The sequence below is a fragment of the Cladophialophora carrionii genome (genome assembly GCF_000365165.1).
Source record: "Cladophialophora carrionii CBS 160.54 unplaced genomic scaffold supercont1.3, whole genome shotgun sequence".
Taxonomy (NCBI): Eukaryota; Fungi; Ascomycota; class Eurotiomycetes; order Chaetothyriales; family Herpotrichiellaceae; genus Cladophialophora; species Cladophialophora carrionii.
The window spans coordinates 2,634,026-2,653,691 of NW_008481828.1; the positions used below are offsets into that span (position 1 = coordinate 2,634,026).

Here is a 19,666-nt window from a genome sequence, read left to right on the forward strand (position 1 = left end):
AGGGCTCCAGCAGAATCTACCCACAAGGTCGGAATGGCGAGCTGGCACTTTCGTGTTCTACTCGCCGCCGGTGCAGGATGGGTTCACATAAGGTTCATCTCTAGGGAGACATGCTCGGTGGAATCATGAGAGATCCATGGTCGGGCCCACGTTGCCTTACAAAACCGCATGTATTTAAACATGACGGTCGCTGTCCCGGACTCGTAGGTTATTCTCAAGATCCTCTCCTCTTGCAGGCCCTGATTCCACATCGCCACCATGACAGCTCATTCACTGGATACCAAAGGCGCGGACCATGTCACGGCGGACCAGGTCGAGGCCGCCATGAAAAAGCTTTCGACAGAAGAAGGAGGTGCCGCATTTACTGTGAAACAGCAGAGAAGAATCGTCCGGAGGATCGATTTGCGCCTCGCAGTGACGCTCGGATGTCTCTACTGTATCAGCCTGCTTGACAGGACCAACTTGGGCGCCGCGTCGGTGGCAGGGTATGTGCGTATCTTGTGGTGACCTTCTGCTGGCTGGCTGACTGTGGTCCAAGGATGCAGAAGAGTCTGAACATGAACAAAGAAAACAACGCCTATACAATAGTGTCGCTTGTCTTCTTCATTTCGTACACGATTTTCCAGGCGCCTGCAGTCGTCTTTATCCGGAAACTCGGACCTCGCAACTTCCTCGCAGCCATCGTCCTCGCGTGGGGAGCTGTCATGATCGTTAGTCGAGCACCACGTCCCAACAAGCTCTCGCCTAACCGTGGAACAGGGATTCGGCTTCGTACCGAGCTGGGAGGTCATGTGCGTCCTTCGAGTCATACTCGGCGCACTTGAAGCAGGGTGTAAGTAGCAGGCTCTTCCTCACAGCTCCCAGTGCTCTTCCCCAACAGACAATGTACAAGTCCTTCAGATCCTCTTGCTGACAGCTACGTTAGTCTATCCGGGATGCGTCTATCTCCTCAGCACGTGGTACCCTCGTTTCGACCTGCAAAAGCGCAATGCCCTGTTCTATCTGATCGGTAGCATGGCCTCAGGGTTTGGTGGAATATTATCGTATGGGCTCATGCAGATGGACGGGCTTTCGAGCCTTGAAGGTTGGCGTTGGATATTCATCGTTGGTAAAATCATCGCTTGCATCGGGCATGGAGGCTGACTTTGTCTAGATGGAGGGCATCTTGACATGCGTGCTCGCAGTGGGTGCTTGGTTCATCATTGTGGATTTCCCAGAGGATTCGCCGAAGTCCTGGCACTTCCTCAACGAGGCCGAGGCAAGTTGGGTTGTCGCACGCATCGAAAATGATCGCTCAGACACCTTCCCTGACGAGTTCTCGGTCGGCAAATACCTCCGGAACGCCTTGGACAGCAAGGTCTGGGCATTTGCCTGGCTCTACATGCTGACGACGACAAATTCGTACGCCATCGCCTACTTTCTGCCCATCATCCTCCGCAGTGGCATGAACTTCTCCGTGGCAGCTGCCCAGTGTCTCACGGCACCTCCTTATGTGGCTGCGGCGATTGTCATGTTCATCGAGTCTTACTATGCCGATAAGTGGCGGGTGCGCGGGCCGGTGGTTGTCGGAAACGCGCTTATGGGTAGGTTGTCCATTCACGCGCGCCTGCAGTGACTGACTCTTCTCAGGCATTCTCGGTCTGGGCTTGTTGGGATACGTCCATAACAACGGAGTCCGGTATTTCGGAGTCTTCCTGGCGACGACAGCATGTAAGTGATATGCGACTGAGGCGTCTTCTGCATTCTTAACTGACTGGAACTCTCAGGTAATGCGAACTGTCCAGCCTTGATCACCTACCAAGGGTAAGTCGGCGCCTTTTGCAATCTGCTACCGATATGGCTTGGCTGACCATGCGTCCCAGGAACAACGTTCGCGGTCAATGGAAAAGGGCGTTGACATCTGCCACTCTTGTCGGCGGCGGCAGCATCGGCGGCATCATTGGGACAACAGTCTTTCGAGCTCAAGACGCCCCCAATTATCGTCCAGGTATCTTGACTTGTCTGCTCGCAAACGTGTTGATCGTGTTGATCGTGGCCGCCTTGAGCGTCAAGTTTCACCGGGCCAACAAGAGGGTGGACAATGGTGGGAAGCCGATTGAAGGGCTGGAAGGGTTCAAGTACACCCTCTAGGCATCTGTAGGATGTTGTAATAGGCCGACAGGGACAGTGGCAAGTATTCTGCTGTCTTGCAGCAAGAGCTGTAGTCAAGGAACTGTGTGTTCCTAGAAGGCTGTAGAGAAGATTCTCAGTGCAGTCTCGGTTGGTAGATAAGAGAACGAGGCTTGTGCTCCACTGGGCTCATGTCTCCACTTGAAACTAAGTGCTCGATGCATGTACAACTGTGAATTAATTGGGTATGGCGTTTCTTTCCTGCCAGGCTTCATCGTACCGTACGGAGTAGTGTTCACGGTGACACCAATATTCGTCGGATCCGAGGTCGTTAGGCGTCCGTGGCGTCCTTATGTAATCCCACGTGACCCCCGCATCCCCGCACTTTCCTCGGCGCAGGCATCGGGGCAAGTCGCTCGCTTCCCCAGCCGGATTCCGCCGAACATGAGCTCGTGCTCGCGGCTCACTGACAGCGACAGAATTGTTGACCTCGTCCATCAATGCTATCGGAGCTGTCCACTCTTGCTCCGGAGATACACTGCGCTCGTTCTTGGGCATGGATCATACACAACGCTCCAGCAGACATGCATGGGCCTGCGACCGATGTCGCCGTCAAAAGCTCAGGGTATGACTGCTACCCTAAACTTCTAAAGCGAGGGTTGACCAGATTACGCAGTGTGATGTCGAGAAGCCGTGTATCTTATGTGTCAGAGCCGGTGCCACGTGCGAATCGCGGCTATCGGCGCAGTCACCTTCTCTGAAGCGCAAGAGATCCATTCATTCAGACGCAGCCGGCCGTGCGAAAGCGGCGTTACCATCACCCACCTCAGGGTATGTGCCACATCGTGGACTCCAGGAACCCTCTGCAACCCACAGCCCGGCGAACAATGTGCAGCAGCCAGCGAGATCCTCCCATTTCGACGGTCCCAGCCCAGATGTCACGGATGTGACTAGGACGAGTCCCGAAGAAAGCCACCAGTATGGCGCCAACGACTCCACCATGGGTTTCGCCAAAATCGTACTCGGTGAGGACGACGAAAGCGATTCTTCTGCCATCGGAAACATTCCTGGCGATGCTGGACGCTCGACTACAGACACGCAGTTCTTTCCCTGGATTTCAACACCATTGCCCTCGCTAAGCATCCTCCAAGTCGCCGTCGACGCATACTTCGACAGGGTGAACTGGTACATTATGCTGTTCCATCAACCTTCGTTCACGATCCGTGCGCAAAACATTCTGCAACGAGCTGCATGGAGACGAGATGAATTGGTGGATGTGCTGCTGGTGGCGACGGTCGCAAGCGTGGGGTTGCGGTGCGTGCAGCATGACAAGACGTGGCAAGGGCACCGCTTGTTGGAGTCCTGCTCGGTTTCAGCGGAATCACTCAGCTCCGACTTGATGTCTCAAATTGGCTCGCGCTTTTACGAAGTGATGCTGGAGTCGCGAATCGAAGCATATCAGATCTGCATGCTTCTGACCACTTACCATGTGTACTTTGGATCGTCGAATTTTGCCTGGAACGTTTCTGGCGTTTCAACACGAACGGCATATGCGCTGGCGCTCCATTGCGACAAAACACGCACCAATAACGAGATTGCCCGAGAAGTCAGCAACCGGTGTTGGAATCACTTGGTGGTATCGGATCAATTTTCGTCAATGATATTTGGACGTCCAGCAGCGCTCGATCCTGCATTTGCTCAATTGAAGAAGCTCAAAGACTTGGATGATACCACGCTCCCTGAAAGCACGGCAAATCTGCCCATCTTGCAAGGACATGGGGCTCGCATCTCATTTCTGACCTATCACACCCTGAAGTTTGAGCTGTATCACATCATTCGACAGACTCTACAGAGCTTCAGGGTCATGCAATTGCAGAGCCCGGTTTCTGTCCAGGATCTGACGGCTCTTATTCAAGTCGTCAACACCACAGAAATAATGTTGCAGCAATGGCACGACCATCTGCCAGCAGTGTTCAAGCCGTCGCAGTGGCCTGAAGGTAATCCCTGGAATGTTCTTGAGCTCGACGAATGTACACCAGAAGAACAGAGTGTCAGGAAGAAAATCGGACTACAGGGCTTCATTCTCCAGCTTCTATACGATGCTGCCAGAGTTTGGGCTCATCGACCTCTGCTGAAACTCCGCGTAGCCCTTTCACCTGAAGCGGATATCTCGAAGATACCCCTCGTCGACGTTCCAGATTCGCTAGGGACTTCAGTACAGGCTGCGCTGCGGATGTCGCGCGTCCCCATACACGAATTCGGCGGTCACCTTGCTCAATCTTTTGCCTTGATGCATCTTTTCACGGCCGGAATTATACTCTGCGTCGCCCCGACTTGCCAGCCGTACAGTCAGATGGCGGGCGACGCAAAGGCTGGCGTGCTAAGAATCATTGCCGCTTGTAGGGCGATTGAGGACGAGAGCAAGATTGCCAGACATACAGATCAAATGTTGACAAGGCTTTACAAGAAGACAATGCAACGAGAGATGGATAATGCTTTACGGAATGTGGACAAAGGAGCGTCCAGGGATCGAAGAAGCCTGCCGGTTTCCGTGAAGCGATCTCCAGACACTGGAGATGATCCTCAACCACGCAGGGCACCCGTTCTCGTGTCCGAACAGACTTCGCGTACCCAGGTGAATATGGTGAGCCCGACCTCGGCCACCGAATACGGCGGAACCATTTCAGCCTTCGATTCCCATGTCCGCCGTACTGATGAACCGCGGGAGGAACCCGTTGTCTCATATCTCCAATTTGAATCACTTCGGCATAACGACAGGATGGACCCTCACGATATGGAGCATCTCGATGAAGCTTATGGTGCGTTCGAGCAGATGTTCAACCTCGACTTTGCCGAATTTTCCTTCAATCCGGAGTAACCGAGTAATCCGATGTACGTTCGGTATCATGTCCATGCTCGTAAACCGCCTGAATCTTGCGATCCGGCATGTCCAGGGTGACGATTCCGTGCCGAATCATCACAACTTGAGAATTCCACACATCAGCCTAGTCAGAACAACCTGGGGGTACCATTAGCGGCTTCAGACAGTGCCGTATGGCCTTCATGGGCCCGGACTTCAGACCAGTCAATGTGGCGATTGATTGTTCGAGAACGTCTGCGCTGATCTATCGCAGCTGTTGCTTACTGACGCAAGATCGTCGGGTATATGAGACGCCCGAAGTCTCGTCCAGGAGTCCCGGAGCAAGGAGCGCCACCTGAGCGCGAATGCTCACCAAGCTCTCATCTCACCCACTGCATGCGAGAGGTATTCCCTAGCACCGAGCAAAGACAGGTGCAAAAGCAGCCCAAAGGACGCCATAGGTGCCCTTATACGAGTGAGCGCGTCGCCTAGCAGTCATGCCCAGCCAGAAGGATTATAGTTTGCGAGACTTCTTTTGGATTTCTGAGGACGCGCGTGTTCACGATGGTTGTACCGAGTTTGTGTGTGCGCCATCTCCAACGTCGACCAGCTCACACCGAGATCTCCCATGGACAAGACATAGTTCATTTTGACACGTACCTTGTGCGAACGTATACAGGAGCCGCGGTGGAACACCTCAGGTAAGGATGGCGAAGGCGTATTCGGCAGCCAGCACCGCCTCGTCCTTGCCGCGAACTTGATCTTGCCCACGACTGCCGACCGCTGTCGAAGCGTGTTGAGTACCATAGTCCGACTTGAGCGCGAGATTGAAGATAGAAGTACGGACAGGGGAAGGCCTGGCCCTCGCAGAATGGACGAAGCCCAGCTGAGTGCGTGTGTATCATAATCCGACATGCAAAGTGTATATACGGTTTACAAATTCCCCATGCCGAGCCTTCAGCTTCACGCGGCCAACGACACCGACGCGCTCAGGCGAGCAACTCTGTCCATTCGTGACCGCTCACTCACGCTCTGTTTAGATGGCGGATAAGGATTAAAAAGGGAGGCTTCGACGCCTCGCCCGATCCCAGTTCCCAAATTCCGGGGGTTTATCGCTTCTTCGCTCGAATAATCCCGCAGAAGCGTTGGTGTATGCCACTGTAGTACTACACCAGCCTTCCTTCCCACCTTTACTTTGACCTCACCAAGGAACCTCCTCCGTCCATTGTGTTGACCTCACCAGGGGACCTCATACGTGACCTCACAAAGGAACTTCCTCCGTCCATTGCGTTGACCTCACCAAGGAACCTCCTCGCCGGTATAAGTGTAGAACTTGCCGGTGTCCTCGTCCTTTAAATTATGCACGACCTTTAACATCTGCAGAAGTGCCCGTTGTCAGTCAGTTACCAGTCGATCACGCATTCTCCTTCCCTTGGCTTTCCGCGGAGGGGGGCGCCGGAAGAGAGACAAGCAAAGGAGCAAGCAGAGTGAAGAGCAAATGAAAAACATCATCTCGACTCACCCCACCAATACTATCCTCCGGCTCGAGCAATGCGCCGTCGCCGCCCATACGTGTCTTGACCCAGCCTGTACGACGCGGTTAGCTCGTGTCAAACCGCGACGGGGAAAGCAGGATCGTTCAGCAGAGGAAAGAAGCAGTAGCCTCAAACACCACCAAATGTTGAAACACAAAAAGTGAAAGAGTGCAAAAGTGCAAGAGAGAACCCACCTGGGTCCATGCAGATGACTTTGATGCCCCGATCCTTCAACTGCTCGCTCTGGTGCACCGTCAACATGTTCACCGCGGCCTTGGAGATTGAATACGTCGTGCATTTTGGTCTGTGGTGATATCAGCCCTCATTCATATCCTCTGCTTGAGTTCGTTTTGATTGTTTTGGGGCCCCCAAGGAGCCCCGGGGAGGGGGGGGGGGCATCTCCGGTAGCTCCGTGTCTGGCTCATGGTCAACCATACAATTTCTTCCCACAACTCCCTAGCCCGCTCGTCATGTTCAGCACGACGGTCCCCTTGCCCAAGCTCGGTAACAGCACCTTGACCGTCTCGGCGGGGCCCATGACGTTGACGTCAATGTGCTGCCTGAGACTCTCGGGCGTCATGTCCAAACTCGTCTGCTGGGCCGTGGCGTTGATCCCCGCGTTGTTGAGCAGGTAATCGATCTGCTGGCCGGCTAGTGGTCCCTTTATGGCGTCGCCGAAGGCGTGGATTGAGTCGATGTCGCCCGTGTTGCATTCGAGGATGTGTACCTTCCCGGCAGCTTTTGAGGCGAGGTGCTTCAGGTCGTCGAGCTCGCCTTGGAGGCTGCGCACGGCGGCGATGATGGTGTTGGAGCTGTCCTGGGAGATTTGCCGGACGAACTCGAGCCCCAGGCCTCGATTGGCGCCCGTCACTACGTAGACAGGCATTGTTGGGGGCAGTGCAGTGGATCAATTAGTTACACAAGGCAAGGGAGAAGCAGGGATGCTGTGCAGTGGGCGTGGGCAAAGCGTGCGAGGGAGGCAGAATGCGACTTTGTTCAAGGGACTATCTGGGACGGAAAGGGCGCAAGAAGAACGACACAACTATGGCATGGTCAGCACAAGATATGACTTTTGGCGTTTTGACTTCATCGACTGTCCTCCCGTAGTTCTGCCGCGTGCGCATGCACAATCAGCCTAAAGCAAGAACGCCATCATGGTGTCATTCGTTTTGTACGCAGTACCTCCACATCGGCTTCCATGCCGCCGGCATTTCGCCGCGAGCCAAACAAGACGGAGCGGCTCGGTCAGGGCCTTGTGGGGGGATATGTATGGTACGTCGAGCCGAATAGGATACGATACAGGTGTGATAAATGTCGCGGTGCTAGGCTCTCTCTTATAATTCGAGTCATGGCACCGATGGAATGTCGAACAGGTGTGTTCCGCATCTCGACGTGTGTCTTCTCTCAAGGATTGAACTGCCCCGGCCGACTGAGTGCCACCGATTGCCGGACATTTTCAAAGGTTTCAATTCCAATGGACATCTTGGGCAAATCGGAAAATTCCCCTGCAGTATTGCGGTAGGTTACCTGACCTTCTTTTACTCCTCGCGCCCACCCAGGAGGCAGTGGTTCAAGGCCCGCGTCAGGACAATCAGAAGCCAAGGGGTCGTCCGGAGCATGGCTGTATCCTGCCCTGTCTGCGGATTGTGAAAGCAAACACGGCCCCTCAGTAGCTCAATATTCTGATCGTAGCGTAGAACCTTCCAGGTAGACGGAACAGGGTGCAAATCGATGTAGTCTGCGAAGGATTTTCGCATTTCCTCCGAGCTTTCCGTGGCTGTGTTTGTAATAAACTGTACTTGAATTTTGGCCGTCCGCGGAGATGCCTTGCCGCCACGAAGCGGCCTTGAAAAGGTGACTGCAGGGTTAGAGAAGCCCATCTGCTGCAGAAGACTGCCTTCCTCGGTGGCGGGGCCTGCCAAAATCGAATATGTCATTGTTGTCTATTTCGAACTCGATATGCCCAAGAAGTTGGTGCTTTGCGCAATAACGTTTGTGACAATTGTAGAATCCCAAGCGAATGGTCCTCCACTCCTTGATGTGCCTGCCCGTGAGTTAATATCGATAATGCTCCAGTGCATAAGGACCGGAGCTGACAAGAAGACCGCCCAACGTGGATTCGCACTGCTCGAAAGGTCTCGGTGCTCGCCTGACTATTCATCCTGTTTAACATCCACCTTGATTATCAGATGGATTTCGGATTTTCCTGTTAGACCTCAGCCGTAATCTGCATCGCTCGGGTGGGATGGTCTCACTGAAGGGAAGATGTGGCACTCCATCGATGGCGATTTGAATCTGTAGCATATTTTCCGACACTTTGTTGGCCACGCGCCCTTGGTGTCTTCTCAGAAGCTGCGTTTCACGTATGCAATGCCCGTAACGTGCCTTGAGCATTTGGGGATGCTCCGCGTACCACCTCCGGCCCTGCTGGGGTGCAAGACCAAGACTCTGCAAGCGAGGCATGCGAACGATAAGTTGCCTCGAGCGATCTAACTCCTTAGCTTCCTCTAGCGCTTCAGTTGTGGTAAAGGTATGCCTTCCGATCCGGCCTTCCGAATGTATCGACGAAGCTAAGGTCGCGGGTGAAGCTGATGATCGATGGAAGGACGTCCCTTGAATTGATGTACAAGTCGTCTGGTGCTCCGTCAGCGTGTCGGGCTCCGTGAAAAGCGCCTCGAGGCCCCCAGGAATCTTTTCCGTGCTGGCAAGTTGTTGATCGGCTGCGCTCCCCTGCTGCTCGTGACGGGCTGGGCTCACATCGCCCTCCGACACGGTCACAGAATCCATTGTAGCCTCATTTTCATCTTCATCGGCTGCAGTGGGTGCTAGGATGACCGTATCATCCACTCTTTGATGGGAACCTGGATGCTGGGTTGGTGATTCCTTCAGCATGGAGCCCTCCAACGGCAAGCTCGTAACGTTTTCTGCTGGTTGATCCGCCAACCTTGAAGCTTGTGAGCACACTGGTTCAGCTTTGGTATCGTTCTAGAAGTCTTGATAGCTTCGCACAGAGAATTCCAGAATATCCGCTTTCTCCTTAAACCCACGTAGAAGCGTAGCCTGGTCGTGCGAGTATCGCGCTAGAGCGTCAAAATTGTACATATCAGCTGCAGGCTCAAGTATAAGGCAATCCGTTCGAGAGAAACTTCTTCTACTTACATGCGCATGGAATGGAAAATGAACAAAGCCCCAGTCGCACCTTGCAGCCGGGCAGGGTGGACGCAAAATCGGCGAGGAAGTCCCTCCACATATATCGCGTGCGAGCCCTCAGCGAGTCGCAGTTGATTTTTCATGATGGTTGAGTATAGCCTCAAGCCGCCGAAGCTTTGTTGCGCATCTTCCGTATACTCCTTGAGCTCGTCCTGCTCGGACTAGTAGAGGACGTCCAAGGCCGTTCTCCGATTCCCAGAAAGCGCGGATGGTCCTCGTTACCATGTCTGTTTTTCCGGCATCTGTTCCGATGTCCTTGAAATGGCTCGTGGACGCTCTGCATCGCTGATACATCTAGACGGAAGGGTCAATATACCTTGACACATACCGCATTGAAAGCAACGGCGTGGTTAAAATTACGCAGAGGAACCTCGCCTCATGAGCCAACGACAAAACAACAATGAAGTCACCTATTGCGAATCCGAAGCTCATATTTGACCGTTAGCTTGACGACAAGTGCACAATCAATAGGCTGTGGACTGGGGAAATCTCTTCAATCGATGCACCGTTATGGGGTGTTCAGCGATTGTAGAATATCGTCAAGCGCGAAACAAGGGAGATCGATTTGACGGCGAGCAAGCACGCAGACGAAGAAAGCTTCTGGACGTGAAACGCAATTGTATGGAGGAATTGCGAGAGCCAGCGCAGTCAAGGAGGGTCTGTAGCCTGAGATTAACGCCACGGCCACGCCATGGCTCTGTATGCTCACTGGCTGGTCCTGTGCCTGACATGGTGTGTTGTGTATCGAGGGGGAGAAGACTGGGCGGCTGAGTGAGTAGCTAGCTGTACTCCGTATTCTGTACAGCTCAAAAGGAGCCAGTTTGAACGGAGGCCAAGCTGTGGTTGCTCTGTTGAATGGCATGCAGGGACTCGGCCCCGCACAGAATACGAATTGCGGGCGTCACATTCGCAGACAAGTACTGGGTACTAACTATAGGCAAGCTCTTACTCGTGGCACCTTCTCCCGGCGCAGAAACCCATGGAAAATCACCGGAATGATACGCCCGCAGCAGGGTCGCTTGCATTCAGTCACCTTGACAGTCGTTTGCCATGCATCACACAACCATCTCTCGCACGTGCCGGGCATGATCAGAGCAATTCACAAGGCAAGCGTGAAGCAGTCTCAAGGCGAAAGAGCTGGAGGGTCTTTGACACCGTCGACCACGCAGGCTTCAGAAGCAAGTTCGCAGCCTGCTTCGGCCAATTTGTTGGAAGAGAGCTCATTGTTGGGTGTTATGTTCCAATTGACCTAACTCCTGCAAGCTATGAAGACGGGTATTTGCCTTGTTGACACAATTTCATCCTCCCACTTGCTGCTCCTTTTACCATTTGATCAACGGACAATTTATGCCGTTGCGCTAGCTCCCGTGTCTGTGGTTGTGGTCACTGTTTCGATCTCAATCTTGGGCATTCCTTGCGAGGCAGCACCCAGATCAGTCGCCTTCGCTTTCGGGTCTAATGCGAACATAGTTAGTTGCTGTCTTTGAAAATAGCCAGTCTTCGCCTCGTGGGCTTACTCTTCTTATAATAATCTCCAATGGCAGACTTGATGGCGTCCTCCGCAAGCATTGAACAATGTAGCTTCACCGGTGGCAAGCAGAGCTCTTTGGCAATCTCGGTGTTGCGAATCTTGCCCGCCTGCTCCAATGTCATTCCTCTCACAAGCTCGGTGAGATATGATGAGGATGCGATGGCGGAACCGCAGCCAAAAGTCTTGAACTTGACATCTGCGATCGTTTGTGTCTCGGGGTCGACCTTGATTTGGAGTTTCATCACATCACCGCAGGCGGGTGCACCAACGAGACCTGTCAATCCGACAATGCGTCAGTAAACGTAATCGACAATTGTGAGGTTGCCTCATGCTTGCTATCTTGCTTGGGGGAAAGGCCGAGCTTCGGTCATTGCCCGTCCCGAGTGAGACTCACCTGTGCCAACGTCCAGCGCCTTCTTATCCATCGAGCCAACATTTCTGGGATTCGAGTAGTGATCCAGCACCTTCTCATGATAACTCCGTCTCTGCTGTAAGCCGGCGGCGGCAGGTCTGATGGTTGATGAAGGGGAGGCGAGACTCGGTCGGAGAGCGGACATCTGGGCCGAGGTGCGCAATGCGCGTGGAATCGCGAGAAGAGCTCGTTGTGACATCGTGGACATGTAGCTTTCGTATATCTGTGAGCAGTTTTGGATGGACGAGTGGTTGACTGTAGGATCAAATTCGTGAGGAGAGTGTAAGGTGTTGAGTGATTGTTTGAAATCGTAGAGTGGCCTCGTCGAGAAGTGAATTGACGAAAGATGTCGACGATCGATGGCGAGGAGGGGTCCAATAGCAGCCGCTCATTGGCTTTGGATCATGTGATTTTTGCGCTAAACCCCTTTTCGAAGATGACGTTGTTCAACTCGGTCGCGCTTTCCGTTTGTCGATTGGCGCCACTCGCTCCCGAATCGAGCAACACCCAGCGACGAACAGCGACGCGCTTGACGTAGCCGGGGATCGCGTTCACCTGGCCCAGGATGAAGACCAAGAACAAGACCAAAGCCAAAGACAAGGCTACCGCGTCGCCGAGTACCTCGACACCCAAGAAAGATCACCTCAAGAACCCCTCGCATCCCTACACCTTTGAGCACCTTCATAACGCCTACATCACTTCTCTCTCACACGGGAATACCATGCCATTCACGAAGAAGAGGAAGTCCGCAGCCGACTCCGATGATGAGGATGTCCCCATCACGAAACGCGGGAAAGGTGCCTCGGGTAATGCCTTTCGACCGTCGTCCAAAGTCCAGATCGACGCGGATGGAAACAAGTACTGGGAAATCGCAAAGGCCCGGCGAGTGACCCTTTCCGAGTACAAAGGACAAACCATGGTCGGCATCAGAGAGTACTACGAAAAGGACGGCCAGTGGTTGCCAGGCAAGAAGGTACCGTCACACCACTTTCTGGCTCTCAGGTGACTTGCTTACGATCATACAGGGCATCTCCTTGACCCTTGACCAATACTCCGCTCTCATCCAAATCACGCCGCAGATTGAGGATCTGCTCAAGTCGCAAGGCGAGAAAGTGCCACGACCAAATTACAATGGAAATGCACCGGCAGAGGATCAGGATCAAGACGATAGCGAAGGAGAGCAGAAAGACGTGAAGCCGAACATTGATGCTACGAGTGATGAAGATGAATGATCAGAATGATGTCAAAACTCACGTGAGATCGTCCTCGATCGAAGTTCCAGCAGGGACAGACTACTTCCCACCTGCCATACCCTGAAAAGACGGGACGGGACTAAGGGCCAACAGTACTGCCTCAACACTCGCGTCAAGAGCTTCAAGGTATGTTTGGCAGAAACCCACTGAAGTCGAGAAGGATGTTTACCAAGTTGTCACAGGCATCATCACGAGCTGGACTCCCACTCTGCCAACCTGGAAGCCAGGCTACCCTTCTTCCAATGCTTCTCATAGTCTTCTTTCAGATCGACCTGAGACTTCTCTCCGGGTTTGCCATAGCCTCCACCGCCCGGCGTCATCTGAAAGAACACGAGTCAGCAATCGTGAGAAGAACGAGAGATGACACTTACCACAATGATTCGCTCTCCAGGCTGCATGCTGGCTGTGTTCTTCGCTCCCATGCTGATGAACCGCTGTTCATACTCTCCCTCACCTCCGTCATCCCTCCTCTTCCCCTCGTGTTCACCGCCCGTTCCCTTGCTCTTGACCTTCTTGATCTTCCTTACCCAGATGTTCTTCCCGCACTGTGCATCACCACCACCGTGCAAACCATACGGCCTATACACCCTCCTCTCACTCAGGATACTGACCTGCACGGGAATGCGAAACTCGATGTCCCGAATGACCCCGTCACCGCCCCTGTGCTGTCCAACGCCACCACTCCCCGCTCTGAGACTGAACTCCCTCAATATGACGGGATATCTCCTCTCGAACACCTCTGCGTCCGTGATTCTGGTATTCGTCATGTGCGTATGCACACCACTGGTGCCCTCCCAATCCTTACCCGCGCCGCTGCCTCCCGCAATCGTCTCATAATACCCGAAACCCTTCGTCTCGGTCCCTCCCTTCAGATTCCCTCCAAACCCGAAGGTCAAGTTGTTGCAATCACCCTGACTCGCCGCACAAGCTTCGAAGCACTTGAACACCACGTCCGTCACCCTCTGACTGGTCAGGACATTCCCACCCACCACCGCAGCCTTTTCACTCGGAGACAAGAAACTGCCGGGTGGAATGCGCACGTCAACGGGCTTCAGACATCCCTGGTTCAGCGGAATGTCCTGATCAATCAAACATCTCAGACAGTAAATGATGGCCGAGTACGTTACCGCCTCCGGGGCATTGATGTTGCCGTAAACTTCCGGGCCAGTTCCCTCAAAGTCGAACACCGCTTCCCCCTTCTCGGGGTCAATACTGATTTTCAGCGCGATGGGGGAGCCATCATCCATGTAATCCACGGCTTGCAAGTCCTTGCCCTCGAACCTCTTGGACACCTCTTTCAACAGCTCACGCACAGACTTCTCTGCATTGTTCTGAATGTTCTGCATGTAGAACTGCACGACGTCCTCGCCGTAGTCTTCAATCAACGTCGAGATCAAGTTGATGCCCTTCTGATTTGCTGCGATTTGGGCTTTCAGGTCGTTCAAGTTGTCCGCGAGACATCGAGTGCCGCTACACTCGGGGTATTGCGCCGGCTCGTCGTACAATAGTTCCGTGATTCTCTTCTCGTCGAATTTGCCCTCTGACACCAACTTCTCCGACTTGATCGCCGCGCCTTCTTGGTAGAGTTCTCGGCTGTGAGGAGGCATGCTCCCCGGCAGGATCCCGCCGATATCAGCATGATGTGCCCGGCTGGCGACGTAGAAGATGATTTTGTCCCCACTGAACGCCGGCGTCACGACCGTGATGTCTGGTAAGTGCGTGCCCCCGTACTCCGGGTGGTTCGAAACGATGACGTCGCCTTTCTTGAGTTTGCCGCGCCAGATTTCCGCCTGCGTGCGCACACACGTGGACATACTCCCGAGATGGACCGGCAAGTGGGGTGCGTTCGCGACGAGGCCACCCTGCTCGTCGAACAGCGCACAACTGTAATCAAGGCGTTCTTTGACGTTCGTGCTGACGGACGTTTTCTGCAGAGCACGGCCCATCTGCTCGGCGATGGCCATGAATCGGTGCGCGAAGATGGAGAGCAGAATCGGATCGACTTCCTCGGCGTTGGCCTTCTTGCTTGTCCCTTCCTCGCCAATGTTGATCACCACGTGCGTCTCGATGACGAGAGCCGACGCCCCCGGCGTGACAATGATGGTCTGCATCCCGTCGGCGATGATTGCCGGTCCGGCCACGCGGGCCCCAACCTCCAGGTCCTCGAGCTTGTAAATCCTGGTATCCTGCCGTCCGCCTTCGAAGTACACCTTCGCGGTGCTGTGGGCCTTTTCGGGCGCCACGTCCTGCGGCTTGATGTCTTTGAGCTGCTGGTCCGCCGTCTTGGACATGCCGCGGAAGGACTTTCCGATGCCGCGCACGCGGACGTCATCGACAATGGTGTCCCGGTCGGGCAGCGTGAAACCGAATTCCTGTTCGTGCTGGCGGACGAACGCAGCGCCGAACGCCCAGTCGTCGCCCTTGTACAGCTCTTTGGACTCCGACTCGGTGGGCTTGATGACCATCAATGCGGACTCCGTCCCGCGATACCGCATGTTCAGGTATTCTTCGAACTCGATCGCGTCGTCGGCGAAGCCCTGGTCGTTGAGCCGTTTGCGAGATCGTTCCTTCAACTCGGCCATCTTCTTTTTGAGATCATCGTGTGATGAGGAGTCGTCCCATACGTGGGACTCTGGAACTTGGGACTCATCGACCACGTCGGCGAGGGCCATGCCATAGGCGGACAGGACGGAGGAGTACCGGTGCACGAGGATCTGTCTTATTCCCAGGGATTCGGCAATCGCCACGGCGTGTTGGCCCCCAGCGCCGCCGAACGTGGCGAGGCGATGTTGCGATGTGTCGTGCCCCTTGGCTTCGGTAAGCGACCGGATCGGGCGGGTCATGGTCTCGTTGGCGATCTTGATGAAGCCATACGCAACTTCGTCGGCGGTCATGTGCTTGTCTGTCTGGCTGTTGATCTCGTTGGTGAGTTCTTCGAAAAGCTTTCTGCTGGCTTCCGGGTCGAGGCCCTCGTCTTCGTTCTTGCCAAAGATCTTAGGGAAGAACTCTGGTAATAGGCGGCCGAGGAAGAGATTGGCGTCTGTGACGGTCAAGGGGCCGCCTTTTCTGTAGCATGCCGGCCCGGGATGTGCGCCCGCGGACTCGGGACCGACGACGAAAAGGCCGTTTCTGAAGAAGAGGCGGGACCCGCCCCCTGCTGCGACGGTGTTGATGTCCAGCTGGGGTGATTGGATTGTAACTCCGGCTGTGGTGGTTTCGAAGACGTGCTCGTAGCGTCCTTGGCCATACCGACTGACGTCTGTGCTTGTGCCACCCATGTCGAAGCCGATGACGGGGGTCTTGGTCTCTGGGTCATAGGACGTCAGCGCATAGCCGACCACACCACCCGCTGGCCCGGACAGGATGGCACGCAGGCCGGAGAATTGGTCAACATCGACGAGGCCGCCGTCAGACTGCATGAACTCGCATCTGGCGCCTTTCTCGCCTTCTTCCTTCTTCACGCTCTCGGTGCCGAGGCCACCTTCAAACCCGGCTTGAAATCCCGCAATATACTTCTTGATGGCGGGAGTGAGGTATGCGTCTGCGCACGCCGAGGTCGCTCGAGGCACCAACTTGATCATGGGCATCAGCTCGTGACTCAGACTGACGTGTTCGAAGCCAATCTCATGCGCGAGCTTGCCGACCAAGGCTTCATGGTCGGGGAATGTGTACCCATGCATCAAGCATACAGCGATGCTTCGGAATCCTTCATCGTAAAGCTGTTTCAGCTGCTCCTTGATCTTACCTTCCTCTGGCCGCCGCAATATCCGGACAGCTTCACCTGAGAGGCCTTCCACAAGGTCGTTGGACTTGTAGGCCTCATGTTTGGCTTCAGCTTTCGTCTGGTGTCTCTCAGGGTCCTCTGCATAGTCTTCTAGGGTGACTCGCTCGTCGATCTCCACGACCTTCTGGTACAGGACGTCGGGCCTCCGGATGGCCAGATCAAAGATCTTCGGTCTGGACTGATTGCCGATCTCCAAGCAGTCCTTGAACCCGCGAGTGACCACCATGGCCATCTTCTCTCCCTTCCGCTCAAGCAGTGCATTGGTAGCGACTGTCGTTCCCATACGGATACTCTCGATCTTACTCGTGTCGAGAGGCTCACCTCTGGGGATCTCACGCCCTGTGAACTTCGACATGAGCCGTCGAATACCTTCCAGGGGCGCATCTTCGTAGTTTGACGGATCCTCTGAGAGCAACTTGATGACGATGTCATCTTCCATACGCCCCGTGCCTGGGTTGCCGACACAGTCTGTGAAGGTGCCGCCTCGCTGTTCAAGTTACTGGATGAGTCGAGAGTACAACAAGTTTTGTGTATGATTCAGACTTACGTCAATGGCAATGCGGATGCCTCGCTCTGCTCTCCCAGCGTCCCCCATGATTGGAGTATTTCAGGATACTCACACAGACCAAAGAGATACTGTAAGAGATACAAGGGAAATGGATATGACCTCTCCAGGTCTCATATGCCCTCTGGGACCCTTCTCCCTCCTCGGACAGAGTCGCGAGAGCCTCACGGGTTCCTCAAGGAGGAGAAGTCCGCATCAGTAATTCTCGGCCTCCACTTGCCGACAATCCAGTAGAAATGCTACACAGTAGGCGTCGTACTAGTGGCACTTTACGCTGTGCAGAGTGTGATGTCCCTGTGCAATCTATCGATCTCTCAGTGGTAGAAGATGGGAAAATCGACAGCAACCCAAGAAGAATGCAAGCTTAAAGACAATCAGATCTGCTATCCGGCGTCGGTGGGCAAGAAAGATCTGTGAGACCGAGGTCAGAGTTGCGTCATAGCCATGGGTCTTGATGCAGTTGGGCTTCACCGTAGTGCTACGGCGGAACTATCGGGAGCCAACCGCAACATTCGGAGTGTCTGCTTTCTTACACACAGACAAATGCTAGTAGCATGGAAGGTGCCCCTTTTCAAAAGTGTCTTCGTTCAACACAACATCGTCACCCATTCCATTCCAAGATAAACGCCATATCTGTTGCCTGCCCGAACCCAATCCAAGTCCGTCGCTCATGCCTGGCGGAAAGAAACTGTCAATAAATTCATGACCATCTACGGCCGTCAGGCCATCCCCATCTCAGCCGATCTTGAAGAGCAGTCGTCACTCTGAGCTTGACCCTCTGCTGCTACTACTGGAGGCTCTCTCAAAGGCACGTTCGCCACCTTTCGTCACGCAGTGCTTGACAATCCAGGGGTGCTGGAGAACGTCGTCGAGTGGAATACGCTTTTCGGGATCCAACACTAAGAGCTGTGGAACAGATATTAGCGGCCTCAATTTGCATCAGGTCAACGAGAGGAGAAGACTCACCCGCATGATCAGGTCCCTGGCCTCAGAGCTCACGAAGCTTGGAACCTTCATGTCACACCGCGCAATTCTCCGCTGTGTCATTATGGTTGTGTCCTCGAAAGGCGCTTCGCCAACAAGGAACTCGTACGTAAGGACACCCAGACTCCACAGGTCGACCTTTTCGTTGTAGAAATTGTCTGAGCTGCCTGGCTTGAGCATCTCGGGTGGAAGGTAATCCAAAGTACCACACATGGTTTGTCTCCTGTTGTTGGGGGCGTGTACTGACCAGCCGAAATCGGAGATCTTGATTTCGCCGTGGATACCGACAAGGATATTTTCAGGTTTGATGTCTCGGTGCATGACATGCTTCTTGTGCAGATACTTGAGGGCAGCAGCCATCTGGGCGATGTATTGTGCCGCCTTCCATTCTGGGAACCGGCCTTCCTTGCGGAGATGCTTGTACAGCTCACCCTTGCCGGCAAACTCAAGGATCAGGAACACTCGCTTGCTGTCATGGAAATGACCGAACAGCCTTAGGATGTTGGGATGTCTCAGGTTGGATTGAATCTCGATTTCTCGCCGGACTTGCTTCTCGACTTTGCCCTGCTGTAGTTCTGACTTGTGAAGGACCTTTAGGGCGCACACGAATCCCGACGATCTTTCGCGGGCGAGGTAGACTCGTCCGAACTTTCCTTTCCCAAGTGGTTTCCCAATCTCAAACATGCCAAGGTGGAACTGTTTGGGTGCTTGTGGTTGATCGAAGAAATACTTGGGAGTGGCTCTGCTCCGGATCGAGTCATCGCTTTCGTCCGACTCCCTGGCAGCTTGCAATGCGACTCTGACCGGTGAAGGAGGATGGGTAGGAACGGTCGTGGTTGTTGTGATGGTCGCAATCGAGGCTACGTTCTGTTTAGACTCCCCAGTCGCTTGGAGAGGGTATTTGACGAGGTTCGTTCGAGCTTGCGTTGATGATAATGTCGGTATAGCACCTACAGGCGCTGTCTGTAACAATACTGTCAGCACTGCAAGAGCACGCTGTGCGCGGTGACTGAGACTACCTTGGATTTGAGAATGGTCGCAGTTGGAGCTTCATTCTCATCATTGACGGTAAGGTGCTCGAAGCGAGACTCTAGTGTTTTCGTCGCCATGATGCAGAAGTTGTCAGAGGGCAAAATAATCAGACAGATGTTAGCAGTGACTGATCTGATTGACGAATGGCGAATAAGAGAACGGGAGGATGTTCGTTATATCGTAGTCGGTGGGTTTCGGCGTTCGGTGATCAACGAAGAGACACAGCAGTAAACAATGTTGGGCGTCATAGCAACCACAGCCTCGCCCCGCCGCTTTTGCCACGAGGCTGGGCTGCTCCCCGCACCGACACTTTCCCATAGTGCTGAGGATGGCACACACCCTTGGGAGGTCCCTGCTTTTGTTCTCGCTTTCTACGTTTACCCAGCGCCGA

At 54.1% G+C, this 19,666-nt stretch overlaps 7 protein-coding genes across 7 annotated transcripts; 3 read left to right on the plus strand and 4 right to left on the minus strand.

The window, feature by feature from the left end:
* Window positions 1–258: 258 nt before the first annotated feature.
* G647_04365 (uncharacterized protein) lies at window positions 259–2,130 on the plus strand (the record flags this gene model as incomplete). Its single annotated transcript, XM_008728709.1, has 8 exons — window positions 259–485; window positions 539–710; window positions 760–832; window positions 926–1,104; window positions 1,154–1,583; window positions 1,630–1,710; window positions 1,767–1,803; window positions 1,863–2,130. 8 exons carry the CDS (start codon window positions 259–261, stop codon window positions 2,128–2,130), a joined length of 1,467 nt encoding a protein of 488 aa, XP_008726931.1.
* Window positions 2,131–2,693: 563 nt separating this feature from the next.
* Window positions 2,694–4,987, plus strand: G647_04366 (uncharacterized protein; the record flags this gene model as incomplete). Its single annotated transcript, XM_008728710.1, has 2 exons — window positions 2,694–2,734; window positions 2,821–4,987. 2 exons carry the CDS (start codon window positions 2,694–2,696, stop codon window positions 4,985–4,987), a joined length of 2,208 nt encoding a protein of 735 aa, XP_008726932.1.
* A 1,278-nt stretch (window positions 4,988–6,265) lies between these two features.
* G647_04367 (uncharacterized protein) lies at window positions 6,266–7,390 on the minus strand (the record flags this gene model as incomplete). Its single annotated transcript, XM_008728711.1, has 4 exons — window positions 6,266–6,346; window positions 6,492–6,556; window positions 6,699–6,808; window positions 6,942–7,390. 4 exons carry the CDS (start codon window positions 7,388–7,390, stop codon window positions 6,266–6,268), a joined length of 705 nt encoding a protein of 234 aa, XP_008726933.1.
* Window positions 7,391–11,184: 3,794 nt separating this feature from the next.
* On the minus strand, window positions 11,185–11,856 carry G647_04368 (iron sulfur cluster assembly protein 1, mitochondrial; the record flags this gene model as incomplete). Its single annotated transcript, XM_008728712.1, has 2 exons — window positions 11,185–11,519; window positions 11,640–11,856. The coding sequence occupies 2 exons, from the start codon at window positions 11,854–11,856 to the stop codon at window positions 11,185–11,187; spliced, it is 552 nt and encodes a 183-aa protein (XP_008726934.1).
* A 522-nt stretch (window positions 11,857–12,378) lies between these two features.
* G647_04369 (uncharacterized protein) lies at window positions 12,379–12,889 on the plus strand (the record flags this gene model as incomplete). The annotated part of the gene is made up of 2 exons (XM_008728713.1): window positions 12,379–12,630; window positions 12,683–12,889. The coding sequence occupies 2 exons, from the start codon at window positions 12,379–12,381 to the stop codon at window positions 12,887–12,889; spliced, it is 459 nt and encodes a 152-aa protein (XP_008726935.1).
* A 209-nt stretch (window positions 12,890–13,098) lies between these two features.
* Window positions 13,099–17,289, minus strand: G647_04370 (uncharacterized protein; the record flags this gene model as incomplete). The annotated part of the gene is made up of 3 exons (XM_008728714.1): window positions 13,099–13,230; window positions 13,282–17,181; window positions 17,242–17,289. The coding sequence occupies 3 exons, from the start codon at window positions 17,287–17,289 to the stop codon at window positions 13,099–13,101; spliced, it is 4,080 nt and encodes a 1,359-aa protein (XP_008726936.1).
* Window positions 17,290–18,018: 729 nt separating this feature from the next.
* G647_04371 (uncharacterized protein) lies at window positions 18,019–19,352 on the minus strand (the record flags this gene model as incomplete). Its single annotated transcript, XM_008728715.1, has 3 exons — window positions 18,019–18,165; window positions 18,226–19,206; window positions 19,263–19,352. 3 exons carry the CDS (start codon window positions 19,350–19,352, stop codon window positions 18,019–18,021), a joined length of 1,218 nt encoding a protein of 405 aa, XP_008726937.1.
* Between the last annotated feature and the right edge of the window lie 314 nt (window positions 19,353–19,666).